Here is a 14,818-nt window from a genome sequence, read left to right on the forward strand (position 1 = left end):
TCATTTTTTTTATAATATTTTGATAAAAATGTCTTTAATTTTTTCTTCTAAAAATAATCATTTTTTAAAAATTTATATATAAATATTTGAAATAATTAATGGTATTTATGTCAAAAATGAATTATTTTTCAAGTAAAAATATAAAAGACTTTATATTTACAAATAGAAGGATTTCATCCCTTTTAATCAATTAATTCAATACTTTTTTTTTTGGATTTTTACATTTCGAAGAAAATGAGTGTCAAAAGTTATTGGAAAAAAATAGAATGGGCCGGTTCTTGGGCCTGCGGACTTTGGGTCAAGGTCCAATCTTTTACAGTTGAAATAATAATAATAATAAAATAATTTTAGTTTCCAGAATATATGAAGAAAAAGGGCAAAAGCGAGAAAAAAAATAAAAAATAAAAAAGCATCAACTGCAAAAGAGAGCTCCATCGTCGCATTTTGCAGCGAATTTGGGATGTCGGCTTTAGGGTTTGCGTGAATCATTCACGCCTTGAGGTAAATTTTCTCGCGAATTTTCTCTATTTGGCTTCCGTGAAAACACAGTAAAGGAAATGAGAGCTTTGGATGTGATCGCCGTTCTTTAAGATTTTTATTTATTTATTTATTATTATTTTTTTTTGGGGAAGCGAACGCGTTGTGTTGTGTTTTCTTGTTCTCTAATCTGGAAGTAGTGGAATTTTCAGCTTTGGTTTCTGGTTCTTAGTGTTTTTTTTTCCATGATTTCAGATTCGCTTTTATTTCATTTCTCGATTTGATTTTCTTCGTTTTTTATTTGATTTTTGTTTGGTGATCTGCTGTTTGGTTTAGAAAAGAAAAGAAAGTGAATGTTTTCGTATGCTATGACTTATGATAATATGGACTCCGGGGGGTGGGAAGACCGGGACCTCAACCAAGCAAGGGTGTCGTGTTGGTGTGGAATTTCTGTTTTTCAGGTGTCGGAGAACGAAACTTTTCGGATTCAAGCTCTAAACCTAGATGATTTCATGGCTAGTACATAAACATTTCTCAGTGTTTTTGGTTTTTGGAATGTATGTTGAACATTTTGTTGATTTTTGTTTAATATGTTCTTTCCCTTTACAGATTAAACTTTTGAACCTTCGGGGTTTTTCAATTTTGAGCTTAGATGGTTGTCTGATTATTGCAGTTTTTAGATGCATACAAGCTGTTTGAGAAAATGGGTGTGAAAATCTGAAATCTCCTGTTTGTTAATTTTAATTTAAATCCATTTGATTTTTGAGGTGGGCGACACAAATCCATTTGAATTGTATAACTAACTTTATGGTTAATAACTAGGGTCAGATTATTTTTTAAATCCTTTCATATCCTTTAGTGCAGCTATTTGATTTGAATGGCAGATTTTAAATCCATTAATTTCCAGTCTATTGATCTCTTATGGCCTATTTGGGTTCTGTTCTTGAAACCAGTTTCTAACTTAAGAAACATGTTTAGTAAGTTTGTTATAGTTTTTTAAGAATTTGTTCTAAAAATGTTTGTTTTTTAGACTAAAATTGAAGTGTTTAAAGATGTTTTTTGTTGAATGTTCTGAGAAACAATTAAAAATGCTTTAAGAATTTTTGCATTATAGATACATGCATAATAGCTTCATGGAGAATAAGTTGCAAAAATTGTTTTTCATATTTAAATTCCCAAATAGTTTTTTTTTTCTTTTTTCTTCTTGAAAACAATTGAGAACTGTTTTAAAAAGCATTGCCAAACTGCTCTTAACCAAGGCATATATCACATGTACACAAATTTACCTATCACACACATTTACATAGAGACATGTGTCTGTGTGCTTTTAAATTTTTAATTCTTTTTATTTTCTATTTCTTATAATTGGTCATTATCTGTGTTGTCCTTCCAGAAAAAGAAATAATCGGAAGTGTTCTCTCCTATTCTGTTCAATTGAGCTTTGTTCAGCAATTCATTATAATTTTTTTAAAAAAAATTTTTGTTTTCTTTTGCTGCTTGATTTGGTTGGACAGGGTTGAATAGAGGTGCAAGAATATGCAAATGTTTGTGATTAAGGTTTGATATTGGCTGAGGAGGTACAAATTGTTGGCAAATCTGTACTTGGATAAAATCTTCTGCATAATCATTAATCATTAAAATTTTGGGTTGGAAGCTATGGTGTGGTTTAGGTTTGGTTCTGGTGTAGGCTCCATGGCAAAGCATGCCATTAGGAGAACATTGTGTCAAGGTGGATCATATGCAACAAGAACACGGGTCCTTCCATCACAGAACCGATACTTTCACAGTACTGTCCTTAAGTCAAAGGCTCAAGTTGCTCCTGTCCCACGCCCTGTGCCCCTCTCTAGGCTAACTGATAGCTTCTTAGATGGCACAAGCAGTGTCTACCTAGAGGAGCTACAAAGAGCTTGGGAAGCTGACCCAAATAGTGTTGATGAATCATGGGACAACTTCTTCAGAAATTTTGTGGGCCAAGCAGCTACATCGCCAGGCATATCTGGGCAAACAATTCAAGAGAGTATGCGTTTGTTGTTACTTGTGAGAGCTTACCAGGTGAATGGCCATATGAAAGCCAAGTTGGACCCATTGGGACTGGAAGAACGTGAAATCCCTGATGATTTAGACCCTGCTCTTTATGGTTTCACAGAAGCTGATCTTGATAGGGAATTCTTTCTTGGTGTCTGGAGGATGGCTGGGTTCTTGTCTGAGAACCGCCCAGTACAGACCCTTAGAGCCATACTAACCCGCCTTGAGCAGGCTTACTGTGGTAGCATTGGTTACGAGTATATGCATATTGCAGATCGTGATAAGTGTAACTGGTTGAGAGACAAGATTGAAACTCCAACTCCAAGGCAATACAATCAGCAGCGGCGTGAGGTTATTCTTGATAGGCTTATATGGAGTACACAGTTTGAGAATTTCTTGGCCACTAAGTGGACTGCAGCAAAGAGGTTTGGGCTTGAAGGTGGGGAGACTCTGATTCCTGGCATGAAGGAAATGTTTGACAGAGCTGCAGATCTTGGTGTTGAGAGTATAGTTATTGGAATGTCTCATAGAGGAAGATTGAATGTTTTGGGTAATGTTGTTCGAAAGCCACTGCGTCAAATTTTTAGTGAGTTTAGTGGTGGCACAAAGCCTGTGGATGAAGTTGGGCTCTACACAGGAACTGGTGACGTCAAGTATCACTTGGGAACATCTTATGATCGACCAACTAGAGGTGGGAGGAGAATTCATTTGTCTTTGGTTGCAAATCCAAGTCACTTGGAAGCTGTAGATCCAGTTGTGGTTGGAAAAACTAGGGCTAAACAGTATTACTCTAACGATTTGGATAGGACAAAGAATATTGGTGTTTTGATCCATGGGGATGGTAGTTTTGCAGGACAAGGTGTTGTCTATGAGACTTTACATCTTAGTGCTCTTCCTAACTACACTACTGGTGGAACCATACACATTGTAGTGAACAATCAAGTGGCCTTCACAACTGATCCAAGGTCAGGGAGATCTTCACAGTATTGTACTGATGTTGCCAAAGCCTTGAATGCCCCCATTTTCCATGTAAATGGTGATGATATGGAGGCAGTTGTTCATGTGTGTGAGCTTGCTGCAGAGTGGCGCCAAACGTTCCATTCAGATGTTGTGGTTGATGTAGTGTGTTATCGTAGATTTGGGCACAATGAAATTGATGAGCCATCTTTCACACAACCCAAAATGTACAAGGTTAGCCCTTTATGTTCTCCAGTTCTCTAGGGTTCATCATTCTTGTGAAGTTTGAATCACAAGATCTCATGTTTTTTAACATTTCTTCTAATATATTTTTGGTGATGTTTCTGTTATTATTCTGCTTACAGTCTGTCCTAGTGCTTTATTTGTAGCATGCATTGGGCAGATGCTTTTAAGATGTTTCTCATTTATTTGGAATGGCGGCTAACAGGTCATCCGGAATCACCCCTCAGCTCTTGAGATATACCAAAAAAAGCTTCTAGAACTTGGGCAGGCAACACAAGAAGATATTGATAGGATACAGAATAAGGTCAACACAATCCTCAATGAAGAATTCTTAGCCAGCAAAGACTATGTTCCAAATAGGAGAGATTGGCTTTCAGCTTACTGGGCTGGATTCAAGTCACCAGAACAGATATCACGTGTCCGAAATACTGGGTATGCTGGATTCATCGCCAATTTTTGCTTGCATGTTCTTTGATGTCCCAACCTTTTTGGCTTTTTTGCTGAAAATTCGTTTCCGTGCTGTTTTACAGGGTCAGACCAGAAATCTTGAAGAATGTTGGCAAAGCAATCACAACTCTTCCAGAGAATTTCAAGGCTCATAGAGCAGTAAAAAAGATTTTTGATCTGCGTGCACAAATGATTGAAACAGGGGAAGGTATTGATTGGGCAGTTGGGGAAGCACTTGCTTTTGCAACTTTGCTGGTAGAAGGGAACCATGTTCGTTTAAGTGGTCAGGATGTCGAAAGAGGCACATTTAGTCATCGGCATTCTGTAATTCATGATCAGGAGACTGGGGAGAGGTACTGTCCTTTGGACCATGTTATCATGAATCAGAATGAAGAGATGTTTACTGTCAGCAACAGGTAAATTGCATTGCAATTCTGAGCTTTTTTGTCCAATATCTAGCTTGTCACCTCATTAATCTTGCACACTACATATGATTTTGCTATGTGCATTTTCTTTTTAGAGAACTTGCTTTTACTTCTAGCAAGTGTGCTTGTTATGTTAGTTGTGAAAATTGCTGGATGCACAATATCTTGCACATTTCGAGAAGTATTGTACTTGATATTAGATCGAAGGGTGAATTCTATGACACAATGATGTAGCCTTGGTGCATGAAAATTATTTTTTCTTTGAACAAATTTTTTTAAAGATTTTTTTTGGGTTTCCTATTAGGTGTCTATCTGTTTAGGTTTCCTAATTTATTTTCATGTTATTTGTGGCTAATTAAACAAATTGAAATTATATCCTTATTCGAAAAAGCTTCTTAAAAGCAGTGTTTAAAGCTTAAGCGCAACTTTTAGCTTTTAAGAATGCTTATATAAAACTCCCAAACAGGGGTTTCTCACTTCTTAATGTGATTTATCTATATTTCGGAAAAGGAAGAAGACTTTTGGTTGAACATGGTGTAAAAACCACATTTAATATTTAATAAATTTTTTGAAAATATGCACAACAATTATACTTTTGCTTCTATTGGTTAAAAGGCAAAAGTTAAAAACTATCCCAAACAAATCCTATGATTATAAATCACTTCTTAATGTGATTTATCTATATTTTGGAAAAGGAAGAAGACTTTTGCTTGAACATGGTGTAAAAACCACATTTAATATTTAATAAATTTTTTGAAAATATGCACAACAATTATACTTTTGCTTCTATTGATTAAAAGGCAAAAGTTAAAAACTATCCCAAACAAATCCTATGATTATAATTCATTTACTAGTATTTTGATAGACAAAGATAATGTTATAAAATATATAAACAGGTGCCAAAAAACAGTTCTCAAAGGTATTTCATAATTCATTTATTATTATTCCTTAGACTCTTAGAATTTGGGTTTACAAATATATCATATTCCGATTAGAATTTAGAGGAGATTGTTATTATTATTTGTTGTCTAATTTTCTGCACTTTGCATGGATCTATGTGTTCATCCCATGCGTTCTAAATTCTAATGTGACACATTGGTCTAGCAATAATATATCATTACTTATAGATTATAGTTCTTCATTCACAAAACTTGGTGTTTCTTGCATTGCCCCATGCACGTTTTGTACTTATGTGCTCACTGTTAGTTCGGAAGTCACGCTTGGTATGGATGCCTCCCCCTTTGGTCAATATCCTCCTATGATGAATGTTATGGGGTGTTTTCGTATCGTCTCCAAGTGGGAGCACACTCAAAAAGCAAGATACTACTCCTCTCAACACACATGAAGGAGGGGAAAGTCACCTTAGGAAAGTCACCCTCTTTAGTTCATGAAGTTGATCCCTTATAATGATACCTGGACTCTTCAATTTCATCTAACACTGCATAACAAGGGTGCGGTATGAGATCCTTGTGGGATACTCCAATTTTGCTTAGGACTATTTTGTTTTTTTGTTTTTTGTTTTCCCCCCTTTTCAAACAAAGCAAGGGTAAAAGAGAGAAAGGAAGTTTTCGTTTTTTTCAAGGATATGTATTTTTGCTCTTTCTCTTCTAATTGACTTCTCATTGATTTTTTTTTTTTTTTTTTTAAATTACCTTTTATACCCCATGTTTAAGTATATTCTAGATCCTTTTTCAATGAGTCCTTGTATCCTAAAGTTTGAGATACGAAGAATCAAACACCTAAACAGACTCCTACACTTTACATTCGTACTCTTGTAAACTTGACCCTCATCACATGTATTGCATTGACCAGAACCCCTCACAAGGGTACATTGATCTATTGCAGTGATGATGTCAACCACATCTTGTTCACAAGAACACATCAACCTGAACCCCATCATAGGATGGCTTCAACTTGACCTGTATCACAAGGGTAGTGTTGACCTAAATCCCCTCACAAGGGTGGTGTCAACCTAAATCCCCTCACAAGATTGTCGTCAACCCAACTCCCTATCATGCATAGGTGGTGTTTGTACACATTTTTTCCTTCCATAAAGAACAATTTCTCCAAGTTTGTTACACTTCTTCTCTACACTATTTTGAAGGCATTATATTTAGAATGTAACCTTTGATGCTTTTACATTTGCTTAAGTCAAGAGTAAGACTTAGGGGTCTTATATTTAGAATCTAAAGCATGTTGTAGTGAGGTATTTTATTTCCCATTACTTGTCGATTGCTAGACCTCAACTATTGGTATGACATCTGCTAAAATACATATTTTCTGTCGAACTGCCTATCAAGAACATTTTCTTGTTAAACTGGTGCTTTTTTCTTTAACTTGGTTCTAATGAGATGCAATATGTTTTCTCTTGTGTACAGCTCGCTCTCAGAGTTTGGTGTCCTTGGATTTGAATTGGGTTACTCAATGGAAAATCCAAATGCTTTGGTAATGTGGGAAGCTCAATTTGGTGATTTTGCTAATGGGGCTCAGGTGATATTTGATCAGTTCGTGAGCAGTGGGGAATCAAAGTGGCTGCGTCAGACTGGGCTTGTTGTGCTACTTCCTCATGGTTATGATGGCCAAGGCCCTGAACATTCAAGTGCACGCTTAGAGCGTTTCCTTCAGGTACAGGACATGCATGGCCTTTCAACTTTCTTATTCTCGTGTGTGTGTTTTGATTTCCACATATCCTTTGCTCTGTCAAGGGTCGAGCACAATGATTGAAAGGACAACTTCACATATAATTAGCCAAAAGAGGAAAATCCTTTTGGAATGTCAATCCTATGCAGATAATTGGACAATTGTAGAATGCAGTCCAAGCATGGAATAAATCGTGTTTTAACTTTCACTCTTCTCTAATCCGTCTAGTTCTTCCTTCAAAATCATTCTGCTTTCCTGAATTTCCTCAGAATGCTGGGATTTGTCTGCATGCCTCCTGGCCTGGCACTAGGTTTAACCTTGACTCCAAACTGATGTATCTGTAAAATCTGACTGCAGATGAGTGATGACAATCCATATGTTATACCTGAGATGGATCCAACTCTTAGGAAGCAGATCCAGGAATGCAATTGGCAGATTGTGAACGTCACAACTCCTGCTAATTATTTCCACGTTCTTCGGCGACAGGTAAGTGCAACTAATTTGGTTATCATTTCTTTCGAGTTTCTGGACAAGTTAATTTGGTCTCTTATGTTTTTTGTTTATTTCTCAGATACACAGGGAATTCCGCAAGCCCCTCATCGTGATGTCTCCAAAGAACTTGCTACGTCATAAAGACTGCAAATCAAATCTATCTGAATTTGATGATGTCCAAGGCCACCCAGGTTTTGACAAACAAGGGACAAGATTCAAGCGCCTCATAAAGGACCAGAATGACCACTCAAGTCTAGAGGAGGGTATCAGACGCTTGATTCTTTGCTCTGGAAAGGTATAAGCACCTTTGCCATTGCTATCTTTTGTCTTCTTTTACTACCTCAATCAGAGGTTTTCCCCACTTTCAGATGGGCTCTATGCAGTAAACCTTGAAGCTTATACATTTTCCCTATTTATCCACTAGAAACATCCACTCAAAAACAAGGCATTGACTTGATTTTGTATGTTGTGTGTTGTGGAGAACTTAAAATATATTAATTGTATATATCAGGTTATGATAGGTTCCATTGGCCATAAATGTGCTTGACATTCTGTTTATCTCGACAGGTTTATTATGAGCTGGATGAACAGAGAAAGAAAGTCAAGGCTAATGACGTTGCCATTTGTAGGGTTGAACAGCTTTGTCCATTCCCATATGACCTCGCTCAGCGAGAGCTGAAGCGATATCCAAGTATGTATTCTGAACTTGCAACTGAAGCAGGAGTTATTGTTAATCTCTCTAATAAGCTCTATCTTTACTTTTTTCTATGAATTGAAGAGGGGACTTTTAGCTGGGAGAATGCGAGTTCCCTTGTATATTAACACATTTCACCTTTTCACCCTATGGCATTCTCCTGCATCAGTTTCAGACATTGAGACCTGTGTCTGTGTCTACTGACCTAGTTGCATCTTATTTGGGTCATTTAAAGGTCATCTGTTTTAGAGACCACAACTGTCCAGTGATGTTTAAGAAAAGGGTATGTTCAGGATGATGCTAGGCTAGATCCCTGACCTTCACCAATTTCCAAAAACATATGAAACAGCTATTGCTGATGGAGATGTTCACCCATCCCTTCCAGTGCCTACAAAAAAACCATTGAATTGCAATATCTTACAAACATAAGCAGTGCTTTACCCTAGTTTCTGTATAATTTGGACTTTGGAGTAATCCCTGTAAGATTCAATTATGCATGCATTTATTTGGAATTTCATTCCTCTTGACTACATCTCACATTTCACCTTTGTTGCAATTCTCTCAGATGCGGAGATTGTATGGTGCCAAGAGGAACCCATGAATATGGGTGCATACAGCTACATTTTACCCCGCCTTTGTACTGCAATGAAAGAGGTGGACAGAGGTACTGTGGAGGACGTCAAGTACGTTGGCCGGGCTCCATCTGCTGCCACAGCCACTGGCTTCAGCTCGTTGCATACCAAAGAACAGACTGAACTTGTGCAGAAAGCCTTGCAACCCGAACCAATCAATTATCCTTTCTGATGCCCACCAGAAACCAAGAAAAACCGATCTCAAAAGGGAATAATCACACATGGAGTATCGCCATGTGGTGCACAGTCTGAACCTTGGCTATAAAATTCTCTTGATTTTGATCACTTGTTTTGTTCTCTAATTTTTTTCCCTGTCTGCTAATGCATGATGACATTCATGTTCACACATGAGTTGAAGAGCGCGACTTAAGATATATTCCATCTTTCAAGCACTACACATAAAAGGATTTGTCACGACAACTGTGAATTAATCCTTGTTACAATTATTTGTCTGTGAAACATTTTCGCTGTAATACCATCATCCTTTCTGTTTATTTGTAGCCCTTGGCCTTCATTCTGCAAACCTTTTGCCCCTTGATGAGGTTCAAATTGGGGAGTGATACAAAGGTATGGCTACTTAAAGTTCAAAGAATAATTGCAATTCTATTTCATGAAATGGAGTATGAAGCAGACTCAGAATAGTGGTGGAAATATTGGACCTCAAATGACAGTATGTTCTGTTTGGCATCTCGATTACGTTCTAGGCGATGATTTTGATACATGGAGAAATTTACTCTGATTTGTACAATTTAATGAAACTAACTTTTATGTCATAGAACTTCTAATTCTAGAGCTCCTCTAACAACCCTATCGACCAGTTAATTTATCAACCATTTGTTAACCATTTTCTGATTTTAGTTTTTATGAGCTTCCAAATCTTAATTCCCATGTCATGATGAAGATCATGCACTTCCTTCTATAGAAAGATTACAAATTTCCTTTTGACCTTTTCAGTGTTTAGTACAGCAATGAACCATCCAAAAGAAGATATTTCTTGTCGCTGTTCATAACACTCAACTTTAATGAAGACAAAGAGCTGTCATACTTGTCTAAAGCTATAAATAGGGGCCAAAAACGGCTTCTTTTATTTTTAAATGAAAAGATTAGATGATAATGCAATTAGTTTTGAAACTTTAGTGAAGATGGGGTTTGATACGTGTACTACTAGTCAGCGCCTGTGGTTTATATGGAAATGCGATCGAAAATGGTGCATGTATCAGAAGCTAAAGTTTACTTTGTATACCATTATCCTTGAATATAATACCATGATTAAGTACGAGCCACTGCTTTTGAACTAACAGTAACAGTAACAGCAGAGCGATGTTATGTGAGGCACGTAACTCCTCTTGGTCTTAGACTCTTAAGTGGAAAAAAATAAAAGAAAATAAAAAATAGATTTAAAATTAATAAATTATTTTTATACATTATTTCAGAATCATTTAATTTATTTTAACTCTTCTCTATATATATTTTTGTAATACAACCAAATATGACAGACATTTTCTTTAGCAGTTTTTTTTTTTTTTTTTCCCTTTTCTTGAGTAGTTTTTAGGCGTCAAACATAACCTTAACCACCTGCACAAGTTGGCTTAGCAACATCATGCAGATATGAATTTATCCAAATGTCAGCATAGGTGGTTAGGAAATGCCTAAATTTGTGGCATCCATTTGGAATTTATATATATATAAAAAAAAAAACCATTTTTGTTGTTGGGACTCAACAGAGCCACAACATCATGGATTTCTCCTTTTTCTCTTATAACAATGGGCATTGAAGAGCCATAGAATCATGGGAGGCACTATATGCATGAGGTTGTGAAGTATGAGACGGACAGCATTTATAAGTCATTACCATGGACCAATTCCTCCCTGCTTTAATGTTGAGCCACTAATTTCATCCACATCATGCATACTCATTTCACTGCTATCAACAAAATATACTCCAACATACTTCTATAATTTTTATCATTTACTTCTTTACTAAAGCCTGATCCTTGGTCACATCTTTAGAACATGGACACTAGGTAGAATCCATGTTCAAAAAATTATCATTAGTTTATGATAATTGACTAGAATATTAAAAATAATAATAATATGACCAAAATATGAATGATGTAAGCAAGCATGAAACAAAACGCAGATGGTATATCCTTATCCAATGACAGAAATCAAAACCTCCAAACAATACTTTTTCAAGCATTATGGTATTTTTCACACATGTAATGGCTTTAAATCAAGACAAAAGTGATCCTTAGCCATGGATTATTTTGTGCATCAAACTTTCTATAATTTCGTGCCGCCTTCCCGTAATCTTCACACGAATGACTAATTTTAAGTCAAAAGTAGGAACATTCAACCGTAAAGTGATTAGCTATGTGAAAGAACATAACAACATTTTAAGTAATGGCATACTACTTAGGGTGTGTGCGTATGGTGTTAACGTAACTGTGGAAGATAGATGTCAATCTACAGAAGAATTCTAGCCGTCATAACTGATTATTCTGGGAAAGTGAAAACAGACATTCGTGGAATACACTTCATGGGAATACCTTCACGAAAGGCAACCTAATAAACAAATGAATGGGTCTCCCAGAACTAAACCTCATTTTCTGCAAAACCCTTTTCCAACCGATTGATATCATTCCATTTAACCAAACGCCACCAAGCCTCCACTTCTGGGAAATGTTTTTCTTGGCACAATGACTCTCCTCCTTAGTCAGCAATGGTGGTGTCTGGTAGTGTCACACAGTATACACACATACATGTAGAGGTGAGTGCAGGATTCACTTAGTGGAGTCCATTGATTTGGAATAAGCGCAGTCGTGCTGAGTTTGGTTTTATAGAGGAAATGACAGTATATAAGCTGGTAATGAATGGCTTCTATTTCATATACCAGCTACCTAGCTCATAAAGCAATAAACAGCAGTATGGGCAAGGAGGATTACTCGCTGAGGGTGCAGATTATGCAGGCAAAGCCAATTTTGGCGGTGGTTTTGTTGCAGTTTGGCTATGCAGGGTTGAGTATAATTGCAAAGCATGCACTAGACGCAGGGATGAACCACTACACTTTCATCGTCTACCGCCATGTCATTGCAGCTGCTGTCATTGCTCCTTTTGCTATTGTCTTAGAAAGGTTTTCTCACCCTCTCCCTCTCCCTCTCCCGCTCCCTCTCTTATATATATGGAGAAGAAATTGACCCCAGTAATGGATATCTGGCAGGAAAAGGTGGCCAAGGATGACTTTCTCCATCTTTGCGAAGATAATGCTGATGGGGTTACTAGAGTAATTATCTCTTTCTTCTAAATCTAGACTTTACTCTTATTTCTCACTAAAGGGTTGATCTTAATTATGTCTCTTTGATCTCCCTACAGGCCTGTGATTGATCAGAACCTGTACTATGTGGGGATGAAGAACACAACTGCAACTTTTACCACTGCTATGAGCAATATTATTCCTGCATTCACATTTCTAATAGCTTTGGTCCTCAGGTAACTCTCCAATCACTAGTATTATTATCAGAGAACAGTTCACCAACTGAATAGTTCTGTGATTCGTAGGGCATGCATTTGGAGGTCATTTACATTTGTGAGGGATTTTGCAGGCTAGAGAAGGTGAATCTGAGAAGACTGCATAGCCAGGCAAAGGTGGTGGGGACAATGGTAACAGTGGGGGGAGCTATGCTTATGACACTGGTTAAAGGGCCTGTACCAGACCTGCCATGGACTAAAGGAAGACACCATCATCAATCTTCTACTAGTCAGCAACAACATCCCATTAAAGGTGCCCTCATGATCGCAGCAGGCTGTGTATGCTGGGCATGTTTCCTGAATCTACAAGTAAGTTTCTGTAACATGTTACTGAAACATTAGAGGAAAGTTTTGAGTGTTGTGCAGATCATCTGAATAAGTTAAGTTGACTACTCTTATAGGCACATACGGTGAAGTCATATCCAGCTCAGCTCTCCCTCACCACTTTGATATGTCTGATGGGGGCTCTCGAAGGTGCCATAGTCACCCTTATTATTGAACACAGCAATGCCTCAATCTGGGTTATACCCAAGGGTCCTACACTATGTGCTGTTCTCTATGGTGTAAGTCACTTTCATAACATTAGGTTTTTCCATCAGTTCTTCCAGATAGAGTTTCCTAGAAAAGAAAAACTAACGCAAAAATATCATTTGCTGAAAGAGCATTTAGGTAAAGGGATTCCAAATTTTGAATATTTTGTTAATATGAAGTGGGTTGTGAGACTCTTTTGGCAATTAGAACTGACTGTAACATTTACTTCTGGGAAGATTTCTTCCAATAATTCAAATGCTGTGACTCAATGGCTTAAACTACTGCATTTATGATCAGATATGATGTTTGGATGCAGGGGATAGTGTGTTCAGCCATTGCTTATTACATTCAAGGAGTGATAATGGGAGAAAAGGGACCGGTTTTTGTGTCGTCTTTTAATCCTCTGAGCATGATTATTGTTGCCATTCTGAGCTCCTTCATTTTTGCTGAGGCACTCCACTTGGGAATGTAAGTGTTGATGTCGATTTCAATCTCTAATGATGATCATTCATAATATTGATGGGAACACTGTGGGTTCCATTCGGTTGTTTTTTGAAGGGTTCTTGGAGCAGTAGTCATTATCATCGGCCTATATCTAATTTTATGGGGTAAGAGCAAGGATCAACCAGAGGGAGTCCAGCTGCTGCCAATTGATCAACAAATGGCTAGAATGAATGGGAATGCAGAGACCTTAAATGGTGATTCCGTTACCAAAGTGACAGTCGAGGAATGTGTTTGAAGGAATTGAAAGAACAGAGTTGAAGTGATTGAGATTTTGAGTTTTCTGTATGTAACATGTTCCATGAAATTAACCTGAAACCCAAGTTCATAATGTTTATCATAAAATCTATTGAAGTACCCTAAGTTGCAATATAAGCAAAAAGTATTTATCATAACAAGGCTAAGTTAAGAGCGTTGATTTGTAGGGCAAAGATAGGTCAAAGTTGGGACCCTTCAAATGAAGACCTTTGGTCTGCTGGGAATATGGACCATTCTAGAAGTGTACTAACATCCATCAATATGGTCCAGATCAGTAGGTAAACAGAGCATGTTTTGAATAAATGGTGAGCACCATCTGTGGATTCCACAAGAACAGAACTGCAAAATGGATTAATGAAAGAATACATAATTGGGTCCTAAAAATAGGCTCTAGAAGAGATTCTGATGGAGGACTAAGGCCCTATGAACTATGAAATATGGTACTAGCTAGCCTTAAAATGATTTCCACTAGGGCTTCATTTCATCAGCAGTTTTTCCCTCTTCCTGTCCAAACTGTCCAAACCTGGACAGCCAGTAAACTATTTGAAAAAGGCAGCAAAATTCAAACCTATGGTAATGGAAACAAACTTGGTGCTCTACTAATCCAAAGCAAGGATATCCTACTCTACAATCTCAGAAACCCAGTCCAATAACAGTGAATCTATTCTACAGATGAACGCAGTCTTTGTTACAGGCCCTACCCAAAACTCAAATAGTAAGAATATCAAGAAGGCATCCTCTGATGAGTTGTGTTGTATGTATACAAAAAAAAGGACCAAATAAGAGCAAATCAAAGGAAGAAGGCAGGGCATCTGTGGCTCCTGAGTTTTTGGTCATGGAACTTCCATATGGGCCCCAACCTACACTTCGTCAGCATAGCATTGAAAAGGGAGAGCTCATAAAATGACCTTATACAGACCTGTTCCAGTTCAATTGATATTTTGAGGACCTGAGAGGCAATCCACAGC

At 37.3% G+C, this 14,818-nt stretch overlaps 2 protein-coding genes across 2 annotated transcripts; both read left to right on the top strand.

The window, feature by feature from the left end:
- The first annotated feature begins 392 nt into the window (after positions 1–392).
- LOC117928084 (2-oxoglutarate dehydrogenase, mitochondrial) lies at positions 393–9,805 on the top strand. Its single transcript, XM_034847882.1, has 9 exons — positions 393–501; positions 1,992–3,693; positions 3,908–4,134; positions 4,233–4,565; positions 6,953–7,199; positions 7,572–7,700; positions 7,786–8,001; positions 8,274–8,397; positions 8,966–9,805. Exons 2-9 carry the CDS (start codon positions 2,134–2,136, stop codon positions 9,202–9,204), a joined length of 3,075 nt encoding a protein of 1,024 aa, XP_034703773.1. The 5' UTR covers positions 393–501; positions 1,992–2,133; the 3' UTR covers positions 9,205–9,805.
- Positions 9,806–11,722: 1,917 nt separating this feature from the next.
- Positions 11,723–13,949, top strand: LOC117929164 (WAT1-related protein At2g39510-like). The gene is made up of 7 exons (XM_034849392.1): positions 11,723–12,165; positions 12,253–12,315; positions 12,405–12,521; positions 12,635–12,869; positions 12,962–13,123; positions 13,408–13,559; positions 13,650–13,949. Exons 1-7 carry the CDS (start codon positions 11,906–11,908, stop codon positions 13,828–13,830), a joined length of 1,170 nt encoding a protein of 389 aa, XP_034705283.1. The 5' UTR covers positions 11,723–11,905; the 3' UTR covers positions 13,831–13,949.
- The last annotated feature ends 869 nt before the right edge of the window (positions 13,950–14,818 follow it).

This window comes from Vitis riparia, chromosome 13, assembly GCF_004353265.1.
Source record: "Vitis riparia cultivar Riparia Gloire de Montpellier isolate 1030 chromosome 13, EGFV_Vit.rip_1.0, whole genome shotgun sequence".
Taxonomy (NCBI): Eukaryota; Viridiplantae; Streptophyta; class Magnoliopsida; order Vitales; family Vitaceae; genus Vitis; species Vitis riparia.

What these genes read in the sequence shown, in the direction of transcription:
- LOC117928084 (XM_034847882.1), top strand. Translation starts at nt 2,134, where the DNA reads ATGGTGTGGTTTAGGTTTGGTTCTGGTGTAGGCTCCATGGCAAAGCAT. An exon ending in ATGTTTACTGTCAGCAACAG is followed by an intron (nt 4,566 to 6,952) that starts GTAAATTGCATT and finishes TCTTGTGTACAG; the next exon opens with CTCGCTCTCAGAGTTTGGTG. An exon ending in TGATTCTTTGCTCTGGAAAG is followed by an intron (nt 8,002 to 8,273) that starts GTATAAGCACCT and finishes TTATCTCGACAG; the next exon opens with GTTTATTATGAGCTGGATGA.
- LOC117929164 (XM_034849392.1), top strand. Translation starts at nt 11,906, where the DNA reads ATGGCTTCTATTTCATATACCAGCTACCTAGCTCATAAAGCAATAAAC. An exon ending in ATGCTGATGGGGTTACTAGA is followed by an intron (nt 12,316 to 12,404) that starts GTAATTATCTCT and finishes ATCTCCCTACAG; the next exon opens with GCCTGTGATTGATCAGAACC. An exon ending in GAGGCACTCCACTTGGGAAT is followed by an intron (nt 13,560 to 13,649) that starts GTAAGTGTTGAT and finishes TGTTTTTTGAAG; the next exon opens with GGTTCTTGGAGCAGTAGTCA.